Source organism: Bos grunniens, chromosome 4 (assembly GCF_055505025.1).
Source record: "Bos grunniens cultivar Pamir isolate PY7600 chromosome 4, Bosgru_T2T1.0, whole genome shotgun sequence".
Lineage (NCBI taxonomy): Eukaryota > Metazoa > Chordata > Mammalia > Artiodactyla > Bovidae > Bos > Bos grunniens.
Genome location: NC_141168.1, coordinates 26,191,165 through 26,213,571, shown reverse-complemented (window position 1 = coordinate 26,213,571; position 22,407 = coordinate 26,191,165). Strand labels below are relative to the sequence as shown.

General features: G+C 43.1%; 1 protein-coding gene across 4 annotated transcripts in view; it reads left to right on the top strand.

Moving 5' to 3' along the window:
- The first annotated feature begins 432 nt into the window (after positions 1-432).
- The window catches only part of LOC147373809 (carboxypeptidase A5), a 91,764-nt gene continuing 69,789 nt past the window's right edge, over positions 433-22,407 (top strand). The window contains exons 1-4 of one of the 4 annotated variants that reach the window (XM_086395648.1): positions 433-605; positions 3,100-3,194; positions 16,133-16,285; positions 19,351-20,450. In XM_086395648.1, the coding sequence (XP_086251774.1) occupies positions 20,383-20,450 (68 nt within the window). In that variant the 5' untranslated portion in view covers positions 433-605; positions 3,100-3,194; positions 16,133-16,285; positions 19,351-20,382. Of the gene's footprint in view, positions 606-3,040; positions 3,195-16,132; positions 16,286-19,350; positions 20,451-22,407 lie in introns of those variants that run through there. The other 3 variants (XM_086395657.1, XM_086395649.1, XM_086395658.1) reach the window with 3 other exon arrangements.

Below are 22,407 nucleotides of genomic sequence, written 5' to 3'. Positions count from 1 at the left end.
GCCAAAACCTGACCTGAACTGACTTACCACTCATTTGTTTCACTGCCAGAAATATTAACGTGTTTGAGTATGAAGCACTGCCACATGTGTTAAATACACCTTCCTACTTTTCTAAAACTGCACCCCCGTCCTCAAATTGTTAATTTGAAACCTAAGGGTTTTCAGAGTAGGAACTGTGGACCAGTACAGAGACTGAGAGAAAAAGAACGGAGTGTTGGAAACACGATGTGCTCTCTTCTCGGCCCGTCCTCACAAACTGATGTCTGTGTCCTGCGGAGAGCAAATGTTGGCAACAGCTGCAGCGGCCGCTTCATGCTGATCCCTATTCAGACAGGCCCAGACATGTCTCAGTCCCAGCAATGCACACAGCTTGGGTGCCCCAGCTGCACAGACTTGCAATCAGCCCTGCAAACAGGAGCTGAAGTAGCTGGTGGCAGACGTGCCTCTGAGGCAGGCACCCCGCCGCCCTGGCTTGACCCAGCCTTGCTGCGTTTTGTAGCGGTGGTTTGGTTTAGTCGCTAAGTCGTGTGGGACTCTTGGGACCCCATGGACTGTAGCCCGCCGGGCTCCTCTGTCCATGGAATTCTCCAGGCAAGAATACTGCGGTGGGTTGCCAGCGCATACCTCTAAATCCACTCATTTTTTTTTTTTGGTGGTGGTGTGTGTGGAGCGGGGGGAGGTGGGAGGAGAATGTGTGTGTACCATTCCATTATGTGCTCTTCTGCTAGTGAGGGCAAAAGGCTTTGTGGCTGGCTAAGTTCACCTCGAGCTGGGCTGAGGCAAACCATAGGCCGAGCAGTACTATCTTGCTTGAAGCATGAAACTGGAAATAGCCGGCTCTGCTGCGGCAAAATGGCTTCCCCTTTCCCATCCACTGCGGATGCCCGGTGACTCATCGTCGCTTAGCTTCGATTCCAGCGTCCCCAGCCCCACAGCATCTGCCGTGCTGCCCTCTCCATTCCCGCAGGCAGGGACTGGAAATGGAGGAGAGAGAAAAGTCACTTTATGATTATTCATTTGCAAATATCTATTTCTGCATCTTAAAACATTTCGGATTTCCCAAGAAGTGGATAACCTCGGTTGCTGAGCACCTTAGTCTAGGGAGCAAACTGAACACTGGCTATTCTTTAAAAAAACCGGCCCATGAACACGCTTCAAGGTACACAGGTGCAGCGCTGATTTTTTTTTCTTCTCGATGTTTCTAGAATCTTGTTCCTTCCAGGCGAGCTGTCAGTCCCAGCTTCGCCTGCAGAGCTGTTTTTCTCCTCCGCCGCCACCCCAACCCCCAACCGGTCCTTGCTGGTTTTGAGTATTCACCTCCTTACTACCCCCGCCCCCCTCGCTTTTCTTTCTCTTAACTGCGCAAGCTGACGCAGGTCTGCAGGAGTGAATTAATGCTCTCCTCTTGATAGATTTGCTCTCAGGGAAACAAGGGCGTATGCGCCAATAGGAACAGAGGAAGGGGGAGGTGGCGTGGGCCCCAGGGTGAGGAGAGCTGGGAAGGTGGTGTGGGTCCCCGTGTGAGCGGGGGATGCGTGAGGTAGTGCGGAGCCCCAGGGTTAGGGAGGATGGGGGAAGGAATTCTGTAATTAATCAAGGTAGCAGTTCTGTACCTTGGGGTGTTTTGTGTGTGTGTGTGTGTGTGTGTGTTTTGGTTTCCTTTTTTTCCCCTTTCAACCGGGAGTTTAAGAAAGAAGAAAGAAAAGCTCCAAGTACTTGCCCGAGCCGCATTTAAAACCAAAAGAGTTCTTCCCGTGATGCGGGACGACGGGCAACTAAACGGCAAAGGCAACTGCCCCAAAACGGAGGCATTTTTTAGGTGCGAGCCAGAAAAGGTTATGGTTTTACTCCAACCTGTAAGCGCTGGCAAGTCTCAGTGCAGATAATTTTAAGCTTTTTCACCTTGCCTTTAAAAAGTGAAAATTATTTCCTAGAAAGAGTTCGTTAAGAAAAAAAAAAAATAATGTCACAACTCCCTGCTAAATTTGGAAACGTTATGGCTGAGAACCAACGGACTCACTGGGACAGATGGATATCTCCAGAGCGGTTCTCAGAAAGCAGGCCTCGGAGGAGTGCTTTGCCTATTCTATGACACCGTGACACATTTGCTCATATTTACTACCTTCTTTTCTTTCTATTTCCTTTTCCCGGTTTCTCCTACAACGGGATCAGGAAACCGCAGATTCTCTTGCCCTCTTGAACTTTCCTGGCCTTTCTTTCTCCCGGATGGTTCCTTGGTTCATGCTTGAAAATATTTGTTTCCCGAAGTTTCCCTTTTTTTTTTGCATTTGAACCCTTTAGAGGAAAAAGCGCAAAACATTTCCAACTAAAACTCCCAAAGCGGGTGAAAAGTTATTTTTAGCAAGGATTTGCATTTCTCATTTACCTTATCTGTGATGTTTAGAACGCTGCACGAAGACAGAAGTTGATGGTGCAAAAATAATCTTTTCCTCCCCATTTACTGATCCAATTGGCAAAGCCACAGTTCCAAATAAAACTGAGGCACTTAGATCATAAAATTTAAACTCTGGAAAGCACCTCCGGAGCTTACCATCCTGGTTTTATGAAGGACTCGAAAGCATTTTTATTACAAAAATAATACAATCATTGCAAAAAATGTAGAATAGAGAAAAAAATGAAAAACATCCCTATTTTACTAATTCTACAATTATGGGATTGTTAACCATTAACATTTTGTTGTATATCTATTTCTTCCTCTCTTTTCCAGACCCCCTTTTTCTCCTGTATTTGTATGTTGTATATATACATACACATGAGCTAGCCTTTTACAAATGGCACTTACTATTTGATAATCTATTTTTAAAAATTTAAAACATATGATAAACATATTTTCATGTCATCACGTTTCCCACAATGATTTTTTACAAACATCAAAGGAAGTTCCTCTTGTTAGCCAGAATTTAAGTTTACATTAAAGGAAGGGGACCCAAAAAAAAAAAAACCCACGTTAAATGAAAAGTTAATCTACAGCACCACTGTCTACACCTCCTTCTTCTCAACCACATCAAGTACAGGAAGAGGAACAGACAAGGGTTCTGCGGCAGTGAAGCCATTCCCATTTCCACGCTCCTTTTGCAGCTCAGCACGGGAGGGAGGACATACACGGGATCCAAGCCTGGATCCAAGCCCGCCAGTGAGTTACACAAGCTACTGTGCTGTGGACTGCAAATAAGGTAATTTTGCCCCCTATCCCTCGATTATTATGTCTTTCTGGGGTCAGGGCCCGCCTAACGTCAAAGCAATATCTGTGGTCCTAACAGCTAACACTGTCATCCCAACCTCTTCTCTTGTCATAAGGCAGGAAATAGACCTATTCACACCTAATTTGATATTGCCCCACCCAGCACCCTAGCATGCACCCCAGTCTTCCTCTGGCCTGCTGGCCACTGTGTGCTCTGTGAAGAAGAGATTAAGGGGGTGGGTCAGATTTCAGCCTAAGAACAGACTAGAGAAAATTGCTTTGCTGCCTGGAGTTCAGAGGGCTGTGGCACAGTGTACTAGAAATGTATATAATCACAAAAGGAGCTCAGATAGAAAATGTAAATAGGAGCTAGAAGAGTTTACTTTGACCTGCAGATCCGAAGTGGAACTTGTTAAGGGTTTTTGGGTTGTTCTGAAAATTTTCCAAATCTGATTTAAAGTTAGGGTGTAGTGATACCTCTCTTCCACATGTTCATTGATATTGGAGTCCGGACACCGTGCTGGGTGTGACCTACTCTGGTATTTCTTAAGTAATTCAAAAATGACATGCTATAAATCAGAATGTTAATTCATGAGCAAAGGAAATCAATCCACATCAGATCATTCAAGCATGTGCAACCACGTGCATACCAGCTGATACATTTTCCCCTTCAATTAAAATTCGGTTACCTTTAGGGTATTATGAAATGGATATTTAACAGTTGAATAATAATGCCTTAGGATGGCTGAGCACAGGAAATGAATAAAATTTAATCCAGCAGAAACTTCAACTCTACTGCAATTGATCACAAGTAGAAATGTAATTCCCCAAATGGAATTTAACCGGTTCTCTGGATCTTTAGAAAAGTCTGCATATTTTAGTAATCTGATGTTGGTTGTGAGTACTTTGGGAAAGCTATAGTCTGTGTGGTGATTAAGGAAACTAGGAAACTGAAAAAATTTCTTTGGTTCACAGATCCCTATAAGCTGCATACACCATTCCCCAGCATTGCAAAATGTCTCACCAAAATTAATTGGAAGAATTCTGCTTTTAAGAGAGAATGGATAAGTGATTCCTGATTTTTATTTAATATAAGTAAATTATTCTGACTGGAAGGAGAAGTATCAACTTCGGCACATTAACTGGAGATGGGCTGTAGTCCTGGAAGACTCTAATTGACCTTTAGTGATAGTTCATGTTTGGAAAAAACACATTGCCTTAATAGTCTCTTCTCTGTTCCCTGGTGAAAGGGGAGTATGAGATTGACATATATGTTGTTGTCTCTGCTCAGATTGCCTCTGATTAGGGAAATGATCCATTCATCACTTTGATTGGGTATGATGGATATCTTCCTGTTTCGGGTCACCAACCCCAATGGCTATGTGTTCTCTCAAAGTAAGCTTGACTTTTTCTCTTCAACAAGAATCTAAGGAGATGTGTAGGAACTTCAAAACAAAATAAAAGTAATCTTTCTATTTCTGATTTACCCTAAACAGAATGCCTTATCTCTTAGATGTGGCCAGAATTGAGGCATATAGTGATATTTATAATCATTTCTTTTCCCAGCACATGATATCTTTCCGTATTGCCTGAATCAGAGCCCATTTCAGCTGTTAGGCTGGGCTATTAGAGTTCAGTGTTCACTGTGAGTCACCTAGGAGATTTGTTCCAATTGTCTCTGCTTTTTTGTGGTAAGATTGATAGAAAAGAGGAGGCGGATGTTACCTGCTGACAATTAGATTGCTGTAAGGATTTACGTAGGCAGTACAATGCATCTGGCATTTTACTTAAAACCTGTAGAAATCCTCTGTAATATCACAAAAAGGAGTTTTGTAGTTTTTCTTATAAAATCTCATTATAGAACACCATTATGGCAACTGTGACCCACGTATATTAAAAATGAATCAGAGCTTCAGGTTTATTTTTGGAGAGAGCCAACTATCATAGTGTTTTTCAATGCGTGTTCAAAAGGAACTTGTACAAATACTAGTACTCATCTCATGAGAATAAAGGCTTCCACAATCAAGTTTGAGAAGTACAGTCCCCAGTATCCCTCATTGGCACTTCATTAAAAACTTTAAAGCATTAAAAAAAAACACCTTTAGGAGTTCTGAAGTAAATTAGCCAATTTAACCCTATATTTTCCCAAAATGTTCGACCACAAAACCCTTGTTCTCTCCCCACTTTTTTTTTTTTAATTTTTGTTTTCTGTTGCTCTTGTTTTTTGTTACTGTATTGTTAACATTTGGCCGGACTATAGTTCTGCGGAACATGGTTAGAGGCAGGTATTCATTTGAGGAGATGGAGAGATTATTTACTTCTTGCATCGGTGAGACAGCCATGGCTGAGAAGCTCCAAGCAGAACCCTGTGTGAAGACTACTGGTCTCTCTGTGGGCAAGGGAGGGCATGAGTGCAGTTCCAAAGGGGCCTTCCAGGGAGGAAACGAGAGCAATAAACAGAATTCTAAAGGAACTTTCTCATCAGACTGAACAGTCATCTTTTTTTTTTTTTTTCTGTATTGTCTTTCCATTGGATTTTAAAGAATTGTACGTAGGGGAAGACCCAGTCGAAGGTATCTGGAAACCTCAGTGTTGGTGCTGATTCAAACCAGAACTGAGACTCGGGTTTGGAGGTTGAGCAGAGCACAGGAGCTTGCCCCTGGGGATAGTCAGATGTTGTCTGGCCAGCTAGCTATTTGCATGGCTCTGCATTGCTGTCAGCTTGCTTAGCCCATTCAGGATTGCAGCTATTTAAAAATCTATCTGAAAAAAAAAAAAATCCACTTCACTAAGTTCTGTTCACAGGCTCACAGTGCTGTCACTGAGTTTGAGGAGCATTTAATATAGTTTTGTCTCACATCTTGGTTTTCACATAAGCTGTATCCCAGCTCAGCTTCTGAGCTTCTAGAGCAAAGACTTTGTATGCTGGCAGGAAGGCTCAGGCAGCCCTGAACCAACCACTAGAGGGGGTTGGGATCTAAAAGAGGAGACGCACTACATCATCTATGGATGCTTCGAGAAGGAAAACTAAAATGAAGTACAAATCAAAATAGATTCAAAGAGAAAATACTCACTTCCTGCTCTGCCTTTGTTGACTTGTAGCTCTGATTTTTGAGAGTTTAATGCCGAAAGGCTGGTTGAGGGGGGGCTTCTTTTTGCTTTCAGGCACCAGTTAAAACCCCTTATGTTTCTCTAATCAGTTAAGCTGAGCTTGGTTTTTCCTCATTAGATGTAATAGTGCAGTTAGAAATAGTGTTCCTAACACCTGACACAGTGTCTGGCACATAGAAAGCAATCAATAAATACTTGTAAGACACATTGAATTAATGAGAATCATTGAACCAAGAAAGGATACCCTAAGGAGCTGTGACAGGATATGGACGAGTGGCAACTTCATTCATTACTTTTACCAATTTTTTCTTTTCTTTTCTTTTTTTTTTTTTAGTGTCGGAAAGAAAAATATCAAAGCATCAGATCCAAAATGTTGAACAATGTCTAGCAATTCAAAGTCAGACTTTTTCCTGGGATGTTGTTCTTATTAAATATTCTCAAAATGAGATGATAGGTTGCATATATACTTTGTCCATATTGTTTAGAGACCCTGGGGAGTCCCAGCCTCTACCTGTCCCCTCAGAGTTTCTCTAGCCTTGGCCAGGCCACAGTGGGCCCACTTCAGTGGTCATAAGTAACTCCCGTAGCTGAGGAAATGAGGCCGAAGGTAGCCTTGTTGTCGATGGTGGCTGTGATTTCCTTACCACAGAAAGGGTTTCAGAGGTTCTTTGCATGTGTGGGTTTGTGACTTAGAAGTACAGATGCATAGAATCTTCTACTCTTGGGCTCTAAGAATTGGAAGAAATCCCAGAAAATGAGCTTGCTCAACCCCCACCCGATGCAGGAATTCCATCTATAATGTTAAATCTAGCTTTTCTTCCAACAACTCCCACAGAGGGGAGATGATTTAACTTGCTCTTTCTGCCATATAGAGGAACCATGTTTTTAAAGAGGAGAGATGTGTCCAGACTCTCCTAAGTTAGGTTTTCTGACTATGCCTTTAGGTAGTATCTCAATTTAATACCATGACAATCTTGCTCTGATTTCCAGAGGAGGAACTGAGTGATACATAGTAACTGCCTCCATACACTGTCCTCTTAAAGCTCACTGTTCTCACTTGGCTTCTTCCACATCCTGTGAGAACCTGGAGCCAGCAACAATTCTTGGCTCCGACTCATACCATGGACCCAGTGCCAACTCTGAAGTTGAAGTGAAATCCATAGTGGACTTCATCAAGAGTCATGGGAAAGTCAAGGGCTTCATTACCTTCCACAGCTATTCACAGCTGCTGATGTTCCCCTTTGAATATTTATGTGCCAAGTCACATAACTTCGATGAGCTGTTAAGTTTCTGAAACTTCATTTCAGCTTGGAAACAAACATCCATGGTGTGGACAGGTTAAGTTTCAGTCATAAAGATAGGTATTGAGATCTGGGTGGACTAGTGACAGGTTACAAAGGTGAATGAGACATAATATGTCCAACCTTGGAGAAGACTGACTCAGGCAAAGATTTAAAACGCTGGTTACGGACTTCCTGAATTAAGTTTCCTTGAGAAACAGGATTCATGAAATTATTATTGCCTTAATGTAGATGAGCAGGAACCTGATTTGACTATAAATTCCCAGGATGCATTTTCTGTTGCTTAGGAAATAACCACTTGGGTTTGGACCTGAGAGTCTTGGATCTATAGTCAGTTTCCCTATGCTCCCAACTTTGCCTCATACCTTGCTGGTGTCTTAGGCTCTGTCACCCATCATCATGCTGTACTGGTGTATGTTGGGCATAAAACACTTCTCTAAGGTATCACTTGATACCCTCCAACATCTTTCCCATTTCAGAAATGAGCAGACTGGTGGCAGCCTTAAGTCAGATGGTGATGTTTCAGGGGGCTGTTTATAATTGAGAAAGTGCTATCCCTAGCGGAAGAGAAGGTGCAAATATTTCCGATTTGGCTTTTAAGATTGGTTTTTGAAGCCCATATATTAGAGAGAAGCTCTGAGATGGGACCTTTTGGTCCGTTTCAGGTAGATTGTTGTCAGCAGCTAGCAGAAATGGAATGCTGCTGCTGCTGCTGCTAAGTCACTTCAGTTGTGTCCGACTCTGTGTGACCCCATAGACAACAGCCCACCAGGCTCCCCCATCCCTGGGATTCTCCAGGCAAGAACACTGGAGTGGGTTGCCATTTCCTTCTCCAGTGCATGAAAGTGAAAAGTAAAAGTGAAGTCGCTCAGTCGTGTCCGACTCTTAGTGACACCATGGACTGCAGCCCACAAGGCTCCTCAGTCCATGGGATTTTCCAGGCAAGAATACTGGAGTGGGTTGCCATTGCCTTCTGCGAGAAATGGAATAGATTATTCCAATTCAGGTGTATCTTTTATCTCATAGTTGTATTTCAGTTCTGTTATGCAATTTTCAGGGTTTGATGGTGAGTGTTACCACTTAACATTGAATCAGGGCAAAAAGAATGTCAGGGTTGAAAGTCAAAGGTACTTTTAGTAGCTCTGTGCATGTGCTAAGTCACTTCAGTCATGTCCATCTCTTTGTGACCCTATGGACTGTAACGAGCCAGGCTCCTCTGTCCGTGGGATTCTCCAGGCAAGAATACTGGAGTGGGTTGCCATGCCCTCCTTCAAGGGATCTTCCTGACTCAACTCAGGGATAGAACCTGAGTTTTTTATGTCTCCTGCCTTGGCAGGTGGATTCTTTACAACTAGAGTCACGTGGGAAGCCCTTTAGTAACTCTGCTTAGTCCCTTCAGTAGTGTCCAACTCTGTGCAACCCCATAGACGGCAGCCCACCAGGCTCCGCTGTCCCTGGGATTCTCCAGGCAAGAACACTGGAGTGGGTTGCCATTTCCTTCTCCAATGCATGAAAGTGAAAAGTAAAAGTGAAGTCGCTCAGTCTTGTCCGACTCTTAGTGACCCAATGGACTGCAGCCTACCAGGCTCCTCGGTCCATGGGATTTGCCAGGCAAGAGTACTGGAGTGGGCTGCCATTGCCTTCTCCTTAGTAACTCTAGATAACCTTAAATTATCCAAATCTGGTGTTTTCATCTCTACAAAATAGTCCTCCAGCCTATAATTGGATCACTCCCTGTCTCTAAGGCAGCCTATTCCATGTTGGGAAGATTAGATTGTTTGAATTCTGTCTCATAGTGAGCTCAAACCCTCTGCTTATGTTTTTCATGTACCAGCCTTGGTTTACCGTCTTGCTCCAGAGAGCAAGCTTATTTCCCGCTGAGAGACAAATTTATTAATTACTTAAAGATTAATAAACTGCTTCTGCTAGGTTTTTCCTTATCCTAACTAAGTACCCCGGTCCCTTCAAGCTCTCAGAATATGGTTCTAACTCCCCTCACCCTTCTGGTTGCTATCTCACGAATGTGCTTTGCTTTGTCTGTATTCTTCAAGGGCAGCTCCCAGAAGTGAATGTAGAACTTGTGTATGTTAACAAGCACAGAGCAGAGCATGACCATAAGTGCCCTCATCCAGCTTATGCAGTTGAGGGTCATATTCATTTTTTGGCAGTAGTGTCATACCATTGACTCATGCTGGGCTCATTGACAGCTGAAACCCCCAGGCTCTCTGAGGATTCCACCCAGCCAGGTTTCCCCCATCTGGTAATTGTACAGTTGTTTTCCTGAATCCAAGTTCAAGACCTTGAATTATCCCTAGAAGGGACAGTAAAGCCTCCATCGGCCAAAATTGGAACCCTCAAATAATGGAAAATACTTTGTTGAGCTTTACTTCTTGGAAAAAGAGACAATCATAGGGAAATAATCCAATGTGAGGATCACCAATTTAACGGACATAAACTTGGGCAAACTCTGAGATGGTGAGGGACAGGGAAGCCTGGCATGCTACAGTTCATGGGTTTGCAGAGAGTCAGACAAGACTTGGCAACTGAACACCAACAACAGGGACTGAGTTAAAAAGAAAAAAAAACTCCAACTTCCAGGGTACATCCTTGGGTCAGTACACATTCTCTTTAGTCCCTTACTCCCACTCTGTTTCCTCCCATACTCCTGAATGAGGAAAGCTGGTGGCAAAATAATGACCCTGGTGTATTTATTGCAAACACCTGGATGATCAAATAAACAATGAGGTCTATTGCATTTTCAGAGCCAAAAGAAGTGAACTTGTGCTCACTTCCCAGTGAAAAAGATTGAAACAAAAACAATGTTATGCTTAATTAACCAGAGTCCAGTTCATCAGACTGTCCCTTTTACATTCTGCTATTGGGCTTCTGTTTTTCCAAGAAACAAGCACTATTCATCCACCTTTTTCCTGGTTCCCTCACTCTAGAATGATGTGCCCCAATAGAATGATGTGCCCCAAAGGCAGCGCAAACTATGGCAAGCCTGCACAGCTCCAAATACAAAGTGGGACCTATGTCCTCAGTCAAATGTAGATATCTAATGTGTCTTTGCCTACTAAGCCAGCAGGCACCATGTAATTTAGGGTAAAAGCCTTTAAATGCACTGATATGAAAGACCTTAAAAGTACATGAAACCCAGCCTTACCCAGTATTCTTCATTGAGGCTAGATCTCTTCCAGGAGATAGTTACTGTGTATTTAGAGCAAAGTTATGTGTTTCCTGCTAGTTACCCTGTATTTAGAGCAAAGTTCTGTGTTTCCTGCTGGTTACCCTGATCAATGCAAAGAAATAGAGGAAAACAATAGAATGCAAAAGACTAGAGATATCTTCAAGAAAATTAGAGATACCAAGGGAACATGTTATACAAAGATGGGCTCAATAAAGGACAGAAATGATATGGACCTAACAGAAGCAGAAGATATTAAGAAGAAGTGGCAAGAATACACAGAAGAGCTGTACAAAAAAGATCTTCATGACCCAGATAATCACGATGGTGTGATCACTCACCTAGAGCCAGACATCCTAGAATGTGAAGTCAAGTGGGCCTTAGAAAGCATCACTACGAACAAAGCTAGTGGAGGTGATGAAATTCCAGTTGAGCTATTTGAAATCCTAAAAGATGATGCACTCAATATGCCAGCAAATTTGAAAAACTCAGCAGTGGCCACAGGACTGGAAAAGGTCAGTTTTCATTCCAATCCCAAAGAAAGGCAATGCCAAAGAATGCTCAAACTGCTGCACAATTGCACTCATCTCACACGCTAGAAAAGTAATGCTCAAAATTCTCCAAGCCAGGCTTCAGCAATACATGAACCGTGAACTTCCTGATGTTCAAGCTGGTTTTAGAAAAGGCAGAGGAACCAGAGATCAAATTGCCAACATCTGCTGGATCATGGAAAAAGCAAGAGAGTTCCAGAAAAACATCTATTTCTGCTTTATTGACTATGCCAAAGCCTTTGACTGTGTGGATCACAATAAACTGGAAAATTCTGAAAGAGATGGGAATACCAGACCACCTGACCTGCCTCTTGAGAAACCTGTATGCAGGTCAGGAAGCAACAGTTAGAACTGGACATGGAACAACAGACTGGTTCCAAATAGGAAAAGGAGTACAGTAAGGCTGTATATTGTCACCTTGCTTATTTAACTTATATGCAGAGTACATCATGAGAAACTCTGGGCTGGAAGAAGCACAAGCTGGAATCAAGATTACCAGGAGAAATATCAATAACCTCAGATATGCAGATGATACCACCCTTATGGCAGAAAGTGAAGAACTAAGGAGCCTCATGATGAAAGTGAAAGTGGAGAGTGAAAAAGTTGGTTTAAAGCTCAACATTCAGAAAACAAAGATCATGGCATCCGGTCCCATCACTTCATGGCAAATAGATGGGGAAACAGTGGAAACAGTGGCTGACTTTATTTTTCTGGGCTCCAAAATCACTGTAGATGGTGATTGAAGCCATGAAATTAAAAGACGCTTACTCCTTGGAAGGAAGTTGTGACCATCTTAGCATATTGAAAAGCAGAGACATTAATTTGCCAACAGAAGTCCATCTAGTTAAGACTATGGGTTTTTCCAGTGGTCATGTGTGGATGTGAGATTTGGACTATAAAGAAAGCTGAGCACAGAAGAATTGATGCTTTTGAACTGTGGTGTTGGAGAAGACTCCTGAGAGTCCGTTGGACTGCAAGGAGATCCAACCAGTCCATCCTAAAGGAGATCAGTCCTGGGTGTTAATCGAAAGGACTGATGTTGAAGCTGAAACTCCAATACTTTGGCCACCTGATGCAAAGAGCAGACTCATTTGAAAAGAGCCTGATGCTGGGAAAGATTGAGGGCAGGAGGAGAAGGGATGAGAGGATGAGATGGTTGGATGGCATCACCGACTCAATGGACATGGGTTTGGGTGGACTCCGGGAGTTGGTGATGGACGGGGAGGCCTGGCGTGCTGCGGTTCATGGGGTCACAAAGAGTCAGACGTGACTGAGCGACTGAACTAAACTGAACTGACCCTGTATTTAGAGCAAAGTTCTGGGTTTCCTGCTAGTTACCTGAATTTAGAGCAAAGTTCTGGGTTTCCTGCTAGTTACTCTGTATTTAGAGAAAAGTTCTGTGTTTCCTGCTGTGTTTGTCGTGATTCTTATGGCTCACTCTCATTATTTGGGATCTTCTTGCCTGAAAATGGGCATTTATCAAAACTTGGTCCTAAATGATTACTTTTTATTAATTACACATGTCTTGGCTAAAAGAGGCTCACACCCTAAATAAACCCATGGACTGTGTGGGGATGGAATGCATGCAGCTCTTTAAGAGCACACAGAGGTTTCAGTGGAAAAACTCTGTTGCAGCCATTTGTCCATGAAGAGTTAGGGGAAACAGAAGAGGACAAGTCAGGAATAATAGCAGGGGCAGGAACAGAGCTTGGGAGCTTGCTGTTAGACTTTCTGAGGCCAGTGAGGATGGAAGGGAAACATTTAGAGGGTAAAATCAAAAGGCTTTTTTCATTTATTAGGAGTGGAGAGTTTCCCACTGAGGGTCACTGAATGGTGCCATTAACTGAGGGAGATAGCCAGGAAGGTGAAGGAGGGATGGATTATTGAGATTGAGATAATGGTGGTGTTTTTCAGGTGGTGATGTCCTGTAAGCGTTGGGCTATGTGGCTCTGGGATTCTGCAGAGAGACTTAGAGGTAGTTGACATAGATAGGGTAGTTGGAACAGGAAAACAAGGAGACCATTTGAAGTAGGAAAAGCCCTGGGCGGAGGATGGGAAGGAGATGTTAGGCAGTGGAAGGGGTTTGCAATGAAGGAGGGCAACAGGGGGCTTCCCTGATAGCTCGGTAGGTAAAGAATCTGCCTGCGATGCAGGAGACATGGGTTTGATCCCTGGGTTCGGAAGATACCCTGGAGAAGGAAATGGCAACCCAGTCCAGAACTGAAAAAGCTGGCGTAAAACTCAGCATTCAGAAAACTAAGATCATGGCATCCGGTCCCATCAGTTCAGTTCAGTCGCTCAGTCGTATCTGACTCTCTGCGACCCCATGAACCCCAGCACGCCAGTCCTCCCTGTCCATCACCAACTCCCAGAGTTCACTCAAACTCACGTCCATCGAGTCAGTGATGCCATCCAGCCATCTCATCCTCTGTCGTCTCCTTCTCCTCCTGCCCCCAATCCCTCCCAGCATCAAAGTCTTTTCCAATGAGTCCACTCTTCACATGAGGCGGCCAAAGTACTGGAGTTTCAGCTTTAGCATCATTCCCTCCAAAGAACACCCAGGGCTGATCTCCTTTAGAATGGACTGGTTGGATCTCCTTGCAGTCCAAGGGACTCTCAGGAGTCTTCTCCAACACCACAGTTCAAAAGCATCAATTCTTCGGCGCTCAGCTTTCTGCACAGTCCAACTCACATCCATACATGACCACTGGAAAAACCATAGCCTTGACTAGACAGAGCTCTGTTGGCAAAGTAATGTCTCTGCTTTTCAATATGCTATCTAGGTTGGTCATAACTTTTCTTCCAAGGAGTAAGCATCTTTTAATTTCATGGCTGCAGTCACCATCTGGTCCCATCACTTCATGTCAAATAGATAGGGAAACAATGGAAACAATGACAGACTTTATTTTCTTGGGCCCCAAAATCACTGCAGATGGTGACTGCAGCCATGAAATTAAAAGTTGTTTGCTCCTTAGAAGAAAGGAGTTCCCTGGTGGCTCAGACGGTAAAGCGTCTGTCTACAATGCCGGAGACTTGGGTTCAGTCCCTGGGTTGGGAAGATCCCCTGGAGAAGGAAATGGCAATCCACTCCAGTACTATTGCCTGGAAAATCCCATGGACAGAGGAGCCTGGTAGGCTACAGTCCACGGGGTCACAAAGAGTCAGACACGACTGAGCGACTTCACTTTCACTTTCACTTTCCTTAGAAGAAAAGCTATGACCAACCTAGAGAACATATTAAAAAGCAGAGACGCTACTTTGCCAACAAAAGTTCATCTAGTCTAAGCTATGGTTTTTCCTGTAGTCATGTATGGATGTGAGAGTTGGACCATAAAGAAAGCTGAGTACCGAAGAATTGATGCTTTTTTTAAAAAATATAAATTTATTTATTTTAATTGGAGGTTAATTACTTTACAATATTGTATTGGTTTTGTCATACATCAACATGAATCTGCCACAGGTTTACATGTGTTCCCCATCCTGAACCCCCCTCTCTCCACCCTCCCCGTACCATCCCTCTGGGTTGTCCCAGTGCACCAGCCCCAAGCATCCAGTATCATGCATTGAACCTGGACTGGCGATTCGTTTCATATATGATATTATACATGTTTCAATGCCATTCTCCCAAATCATCCCACCCTCTCCCTCCCCAACAGAGTCCAAAAGACTGTTCTATACATCTGTGTCTCTTTTGCTGTCTCGCATACAGGGTTACTGTTACCAGCTTTCTAAATTCCATATATATGTGTTAGTATATTGTATTGGTGTTTTTCTTTCTGGCTTACTTCACTCCGTATAATAGGCTCCAGTTTCATCCACCTCATTAGAACTGATTCAAATGTATTCTTTTTAATGGCTGACTAATACTCCATTAATGGTGTATATGTACCACAACTTTCTTATCCATTCATCTGCTGATGGACATCTAGGTTGCTTCCATGTCCTGGCTATTATAAACAGTGCTGCGATGAACATTGGGGTACACGTGTCTCTTTCAATTCTGGTTTCCTTGGTGTGTATGCCCAGCAGTGGGATAGAATTGATGCTTTTGAACCGTGGTGTTGGAGAAGACTCTTGAGAGTCCCTTGGACTGCAAGGAGATCAAACCAGTCAATCCTAAAGGAAATCAATCCTGAATATTCATTGGAAGGACTGATGCTGAGCCTGAAACTCCAAAACTTTGGCCACCTGATGTGAAGAACTGACTCATTGGAAAAGACCCTGATGCTGGGAAAGGTTGAGGGCAGGAGGAGAAGGGGACAGCAGAGGATGAAATGGTTGGATGACATCACCAACTTGATGGACATGAGTTTGAGCAAGCTCTGGAAGTTGGTGATGGACAGGGAAGCCTGGTGTGCTACATTCCATGGGGTTGCAAAGAGTCAGACATGACTGAGTGAATTGAAGTGAATTAGCTTCCTGATGGAGCTAATCCAGATACCTCTGATCCGTAATATGGTCCCTTGGTGGAATCTTGGTCATTTGTTGATGATTATAATCACAACTGATATTTATTGAATGCCTATTCTATGTACATGATCTCAGCTCCTTTACTTAATCTTTCTGAGATTTCCTCAGAGGAAATCAGTTTTCCTCATCTGTAAAATGGGGATAATACTAATGTCTACCTTGTGACATGGTAAGGATTAAACAAACCAATTTAGCATAGTGTTTAACACATTTAATAAGCACTCAACAAGTGGTAGACTCATAACCATTATATTATCCTATTTAATTCTCACTGCCCTGCGAAATAAGTTGTATTACTATACTTTTTTGACAGAAGAAGCATTTGGAACTCAGATTGAGTGATTGCCTTAGATCACTTACGATGATCAGCTGATGACGCAGAATCAGGATTGAATCTGAAGCCAGGGTTTGGTGCACTGTGGAGCTCTTAGTGGGATTATCTGTGTCATGTGGCCACATGAAAGGGGTAAGTAATTTTGGTACCCAGGAAGATAGGTCAAATAAGCAACTATTTGGTAATTGTTAATAGCCAGGTGCTACTACACCTTCTGTGGGTGAAGGCAAAGACTCAAGAAATAAGAGTTCATAGTGTTAATTCCCAGTATTAACCACTAGTTCTACTTTCCCCTGGTATAACCTGTCTGGTCTTCACCTTTGCCCAGCCTCATTCTTAGGGACTAGGTGACTTCCTCCATCTCTTCCCCAGCCATCTCCTGTTTGACCTCTACCAGCCCTCCATGGAAGGGGCCTCAGCATTGGCCCATTGCTCAGCCCTTCTGAGTCACGATTGCCAGAAGTCTTTGTAGGCTATTGCTTCCTTCCTTTATCATATGTCACATACCAGTGTCCACATATTACACAGGTGCACATTCTTGATTTTACCCATGCATATAGGTGCTGGGCACGTTATTTTATATCAGAACAAAGCCTGTTCTGTCCTTATACTGAAAGTCCCCTAAGGGTAGGGGCCAAATGTCTTCCTCTGTTTTTTTTTAATGTTTTATTTTGTTTTTGGTAATACCATGCAGCTTATGGAATTTTAGTTTCCTGACCAGGGATTGAACCTGCACTCTAGGCAGTGAAAACATAGTCCTGACCACTGAACTGCCAGGGAATTCCATCTCTTCCTTTGTGATTCCTCCTTTCCCACTGGAGGAAAAAATATTTGTACCTAGAACCCAACTAAAGAAGGAAGTGGCGCAGCCTCCCTAAGATGTAGAAGATGCCAATGAGGAGAGCAGGCAGGATTTCAAATGGGTGGGTAAAGCCAGAAGCTCCTAAGAACACCAAAGGAAGGCTAAGTATAGTCTCTATTTGAATAACACCTTTTTTTCTTTTCAAATTAATCTTGTTTTTTTTTCATAAGCATGGCCCTCTATAAGTTATCCCTGTTCTCAAGGTTCATGCACATAGGGGCTGGACTTATTTTTGATAATGAGGGAATTTCATATAAAGGTTGCATAGCTGTGAGAGGCCAGTGGGAATAGTATAACCAGAATTTATTCTCATTTACTCTTCAGACCAAGCCAGTGGAGAAAGTACTGACTGGTCCTATGACTCTGGCATCAAATACTCATTTGCCTTTGAACTGAAAGACAGGCAGGTTGATATGGCTTCCTCTTGCCAGCCAATCAGATCTTTAGTTCAGTTAGTCAATTCAGTCACTCAGTCGTGTTCAAATCTTTGCAACCCATGGACTGCAGCATCCCAGGCTTCCCTGTCCATCACAAACTCCTGGAGCTTGCTCAAACTCATGTCCATCGAGTTAGTGATGCCATCCAACCATATCATCATTTGTCATCCCCTTCTCCTCCTGCCGTCAATCTTTCCCAGCTTCAGGGTCTTTTCCAGTGAGTCAGTTCTTCACATCAGGTGGTCAAAGTATGGCTCCTCTGTCCGTGGGATTCTCTAGGCAAGAATACTGGAGTGGATTGCCATGCTGTTCTCCAGGGATCTTCTCTTATCTCCTGCAATGGCAGGCAGGTTCTTTACCACTGTTCCACCTGGGACGCCCAATCAGATCTTAGCCACAAGCAAAAGAGACCTGGCTTGGCTTGAAGACAATCATGGAGCCTGTGTGAGACCGCCCTCATTAGGACTCTGGGGACTAAATACCATTAAAACCTCTCTGATTGGAAGTAAAATTGGGTTATGATTATTCCTTTTTCTAATCCTGATATAGGAACATTATATCATTGATTTATGTTGCCCTGAAACACAGCAAACTGATATTTTAAAAACCTTTATCTTTTAAAATCCCATTTAAAGCAAATGCTACCAACATCCTTTAAAAATTAAAAGAATTTGTGGTGAAATATACATATCATAAAATGATTTTAACCATTTTGAGTGTGCAGCTCATGTGCATTCACAGTGTTGTACAATAATCACCATCATAGATCTCCAGAAATTTTCCATCATCCCAAACTGAAACTCTGTACCCATTAAGCAACAACTTCCTGTTTTTTTTTTCTCCAGCCTGTGGTAATTCTATTCTATTTCTGTCTTTATGAATTTACCTATTCTAGGTACCACGTATAAATGGAATCATATGGTACTTGTCCTCTCATGACTGGCTTATTTCACTTAGCATAATGTTTTTGAGATTCACCCATGTTGTGGTATATGTCAGCTCCTTCATCTTAATAGAGTAACATTTTAGAGCTAGAAAGAGACTTCTGAGTTTATTAATTCAATAAATACTAGTTAAGCAACTAGACTGTGCCGAGTATCCTGCTAGGTGCTGCATACTCTGGGTCCATTGTTGACTTTCGCATTTCTGTTTCTGATACACTGCATGATAAAAGCTAGTGATGGCAAACCAATGACATTCCTCCCTCCAGGCTGCTCCATCAACCTGAGTCTCCGATTCCATATCATTTCTCTTTAGACATTGACTTCCTTTAGAGATTTGGATTTTCTTCATGTTAATGGCTTTCCTTGGGAGATACAGGTGGGAAGTGAATTTCACCTTGCCTGGAATTCTGAGTGCTTGATTACTTAGTTCAGATTTCTTACAGATTAAGGTCTCAGCTTCTCAGGCTGAACTCTATCTTGGTGAAGTAGAGCCCAGCTTTTTTGACAGATCAAGGTGGGCCTAGGCGTTCATTTTCAGTGTTGGAAGGACAAAAGAGCCTCAATAGAGGCTCCCCAGCTCCACAACTCCTGACCAGCTCTTCTTGACCAGACCATAGACAGACTTCCCTGAGCTCTCTTTCTACTAGCTTTATCATTGGACCCTAAGTCAGTCTTAGCAAAGAATACTGATAAGTCATCCCTCAGTCCTTGATATCTGATTAGGTTCCTTATTCTCTACCATTGATGTCTAAATCTGTAGCCTGCCTTTTGCACAAATCCTGTTAGGCCAGTTAAGCAAAAATTCTCCCTATACTTTATGTCTCCTCTTAGCAATTTTCCATCCACTGACCTCCTTGCTCTGCTATATTTAATAGATTTGAAGTTGAACACAGTTAATCTGTCCTGTTGCATGACCTCTATTGCAATAACCATTTTTTTTTTTTTCCTTTTTAGCCACACTGCACAACACGTGGGATCTTAGTTCCCCAACCAGGGCTCTAACCTGTGTGCCTTGTGTTGGAAGCATGGAGTCTTAACCACTGGACTACCAGGGAAGTCTTGTTGCAATAATCTTGAATGAAGTCTCTCTTACAGTTGTAACAAATGTCAGAATAACATTTCTTTAGCACTCCCAACCGTGACCCTTGGTTGAATCCACTCCCCTTGAGAAAATACAGAAAGAATGTGGATGGGGGACAGTAGAATGGGGGAGGCTTGTGCAATCTGGGGCACCTTGGGCGGATTGAAAGGCTCCAGAGTCCTTAAGAAGTGGTGGAGATCATGAGTGTCTTCCACTTATTCTTCTGTGACTTGGTAGAAAGGACACCAGACTCGGAACCTAGTAAATGTAAGAAAGTCTTATTAATAATGCTATTAAGCCTTATCTTTTTAGATTCCAAGGAAAACTGATAATTTATTAAGACTAACACATTTCTCCTATACCGTGTACCTCATATATTTTTGCCTTTTTAGTGGAGTCAGAAAAATTAAGTGTTAGATTCAAAACAGAAGCCACAAACTTTCCATCATGATCTACTCTCACCAGAGAAGGGCTTGTCAAGTGTGTGAAGTGTGTGATCTTGGAGTTGACTTGGGGTTTCTTTGACAGTCTTTATTTTTATTCTAGAGCTAACACAATTTCAGGTTTATAATCTGGCCTCTTCTGTCAGTGTAAGTTCTATCCAGCCCTGTGGGACTTCCCTATTTACTCAAAAAACAATCCTTAAAACCAAGTGTTAAGCAATACAGAACGCTTATCACAGACTTTTCCAGCCTGAGGAGCAGATTTCTGACTTTGTAGGTCAAGAGGCTTGGCCTTTATCACTCACAAGGAATGGAAGAGGCATCAAAGACCCACCTGATGTACTGTCAAGAGTTGCAAGGGTGCTTAGGAATCATATTAACATTTTTGAGGACATGAGTCTGCCTCAGACTCCTTATAAATACAGCTTGACTCAACCACTCTATGACTGACATCCTTGGAACATGAAGTGGATACTGTTCTTTGGGGCCCTTATTGGGTCTGGCATCTGTGACCGAGAAACATTTTCTGGGTAAGTTCCTTTTGGACTTATTACTTAGTTCAGAGATACAGGCACCAAATAGATTTGGACATGAATGGCTGATTGTACCTCAGGTGGTATGGTGCTGAGAGGGAAGACCTGGATTCCTGTCCCAGCTCTGCTCTTGTATCTTGGACCAATTACTTCTTTCTCAGGCTCAGTTTTAGCTGTCGTGTCAAAACTAGGTGGTCTTTGGTCCCTCCCCAGCCCCATAATTCCCGCCAGTTCTTTCTTCCAGGTTCTTATTCCTAAGGTCAGTTTTAGGCATCTCCTACTTTCTTACTCCTGTGTGAACTACTAGGACTTACCAGTTGTTTCTAATTTCTGCTATGTTTTGTTGTTGTTTATTCGCTGAGTTGTGTCTAACTTTTACAACCCTGTGAACTGTAGCTCACCAGGCTCCTCTGTCTGTGGGATTTCCCAGGCAAGAGTACTGGAGTGGGTTGCTATTTCCTTCTCCAGGGATCTTTCTGACCTAGGGATTGAACACGAGGCTCCTACATTGGCAGGTGGATTCTTTACCGCTGAACCACCAGGGAAGCCCAGTTTATGCCATACTTAGAGGAAAACCTGGGTCACAGGCTTCTTGGCTTCACCTTCCTGTTAACGGTTAAGTTTGGCAGACCCTTCTTGGTAGCATCTAGCATGTGGAGATTTGATGGGTCTTGCTTAGCCTTAGCTGTGAAAGGCAACAGTACACCTGTTCATTCTGTATGTGCGCGTGCACAGGCACATGTGCTCCACGTGGAATGCCTTTTGGTTTACAAAGGAGAGGACATTGGGAGGTAGGAGAGATGAAAGGATGCTGTGGTACCCTACTGGAAGATTGAATTCTAATAACTCATTACTGCATAATGCTTTGCCATTTGCAAAGAGCTGTCACGTACATTATCTTTTGGATCACACAATTCTGCCAGGCAGGGGTGTTATTTTCCTCAATTTAAACATGAAAAAAATTCAGCCTTAGGAAGATTAAGAAACCTGCCCAAGGCTACTCAGCTGGTAAGCAGGGGAGTTGGAACTCTGAATGCAAAACCCAAGTGCAGTCCATGGGGTCACAAAAAGTCGGACATGACTGAGCAACTGAACAACAATCTCCAGAAAGAATCCTATATCTAACTGATTTGTCTATATCTGTTAGTTAACTCTCCATTATACTATCTGGCTAAAGGGACTTTGAGATTGTTTATTGAAGTAATTACTTATGTGTGATTGAGTAATTTTTATGGTGATGACTTCCGTTCACACCTGGTCTCTACTGCCAAATAGCTCAGAGCGCTTAGGCATAACAGGTGGTAAGGGAAGGAGATTTCTCCACAGGCAGCTCAGCAGTAAGTGTGTAATAACTACATTTGCTGCTATGTGGGCTGACGCATAAAGCTCTCAGGCTCCTGCTGCATCTATTCACGTGGCTGAAAAAAAAACTTTTATTTCTCAAGATACAGATTTCTCATATAATGCAGTGGACACCTGGGTTGATACTGCTTGGCTGGGCTCTGGAGTGCTTACCATAGGAGCTTACACAGAAAGTGCTGTGTGCCTGAGCAAATTGCAGACAGTTTTAATCAATAGTGTCATCAGTTCAGTTCAGTCGCTCAGTCGTGTCTGACTCTTTGCGACCCCATGAACCCCAGCACGCCAGTCCTCCCTGTCCATCACCAACTCCCAGAGTTCACTCAAACTCACGTCCATCGAGTCAGTGATGCCATCTAGCCATCTCATCCTCTGTCATCCCCTTTTCCTCCTGCCCCTAATCCCTTCCAGCATCAGAGTCTTTTCCAGTGAGTCAACTCTTCACATGAGGTGGCCAAAGTACTGGAGTTTCAGCTTTAGCATCATTCCTTCCAAAGAAATCCCAGGGCTGATCTCCTTTAGAATGGACTGGTTGGATCTCCTTGCAGTCCAAGGGACTCTCAAGAGTCTTCTCCAACACCACAGTTCAAAAGCA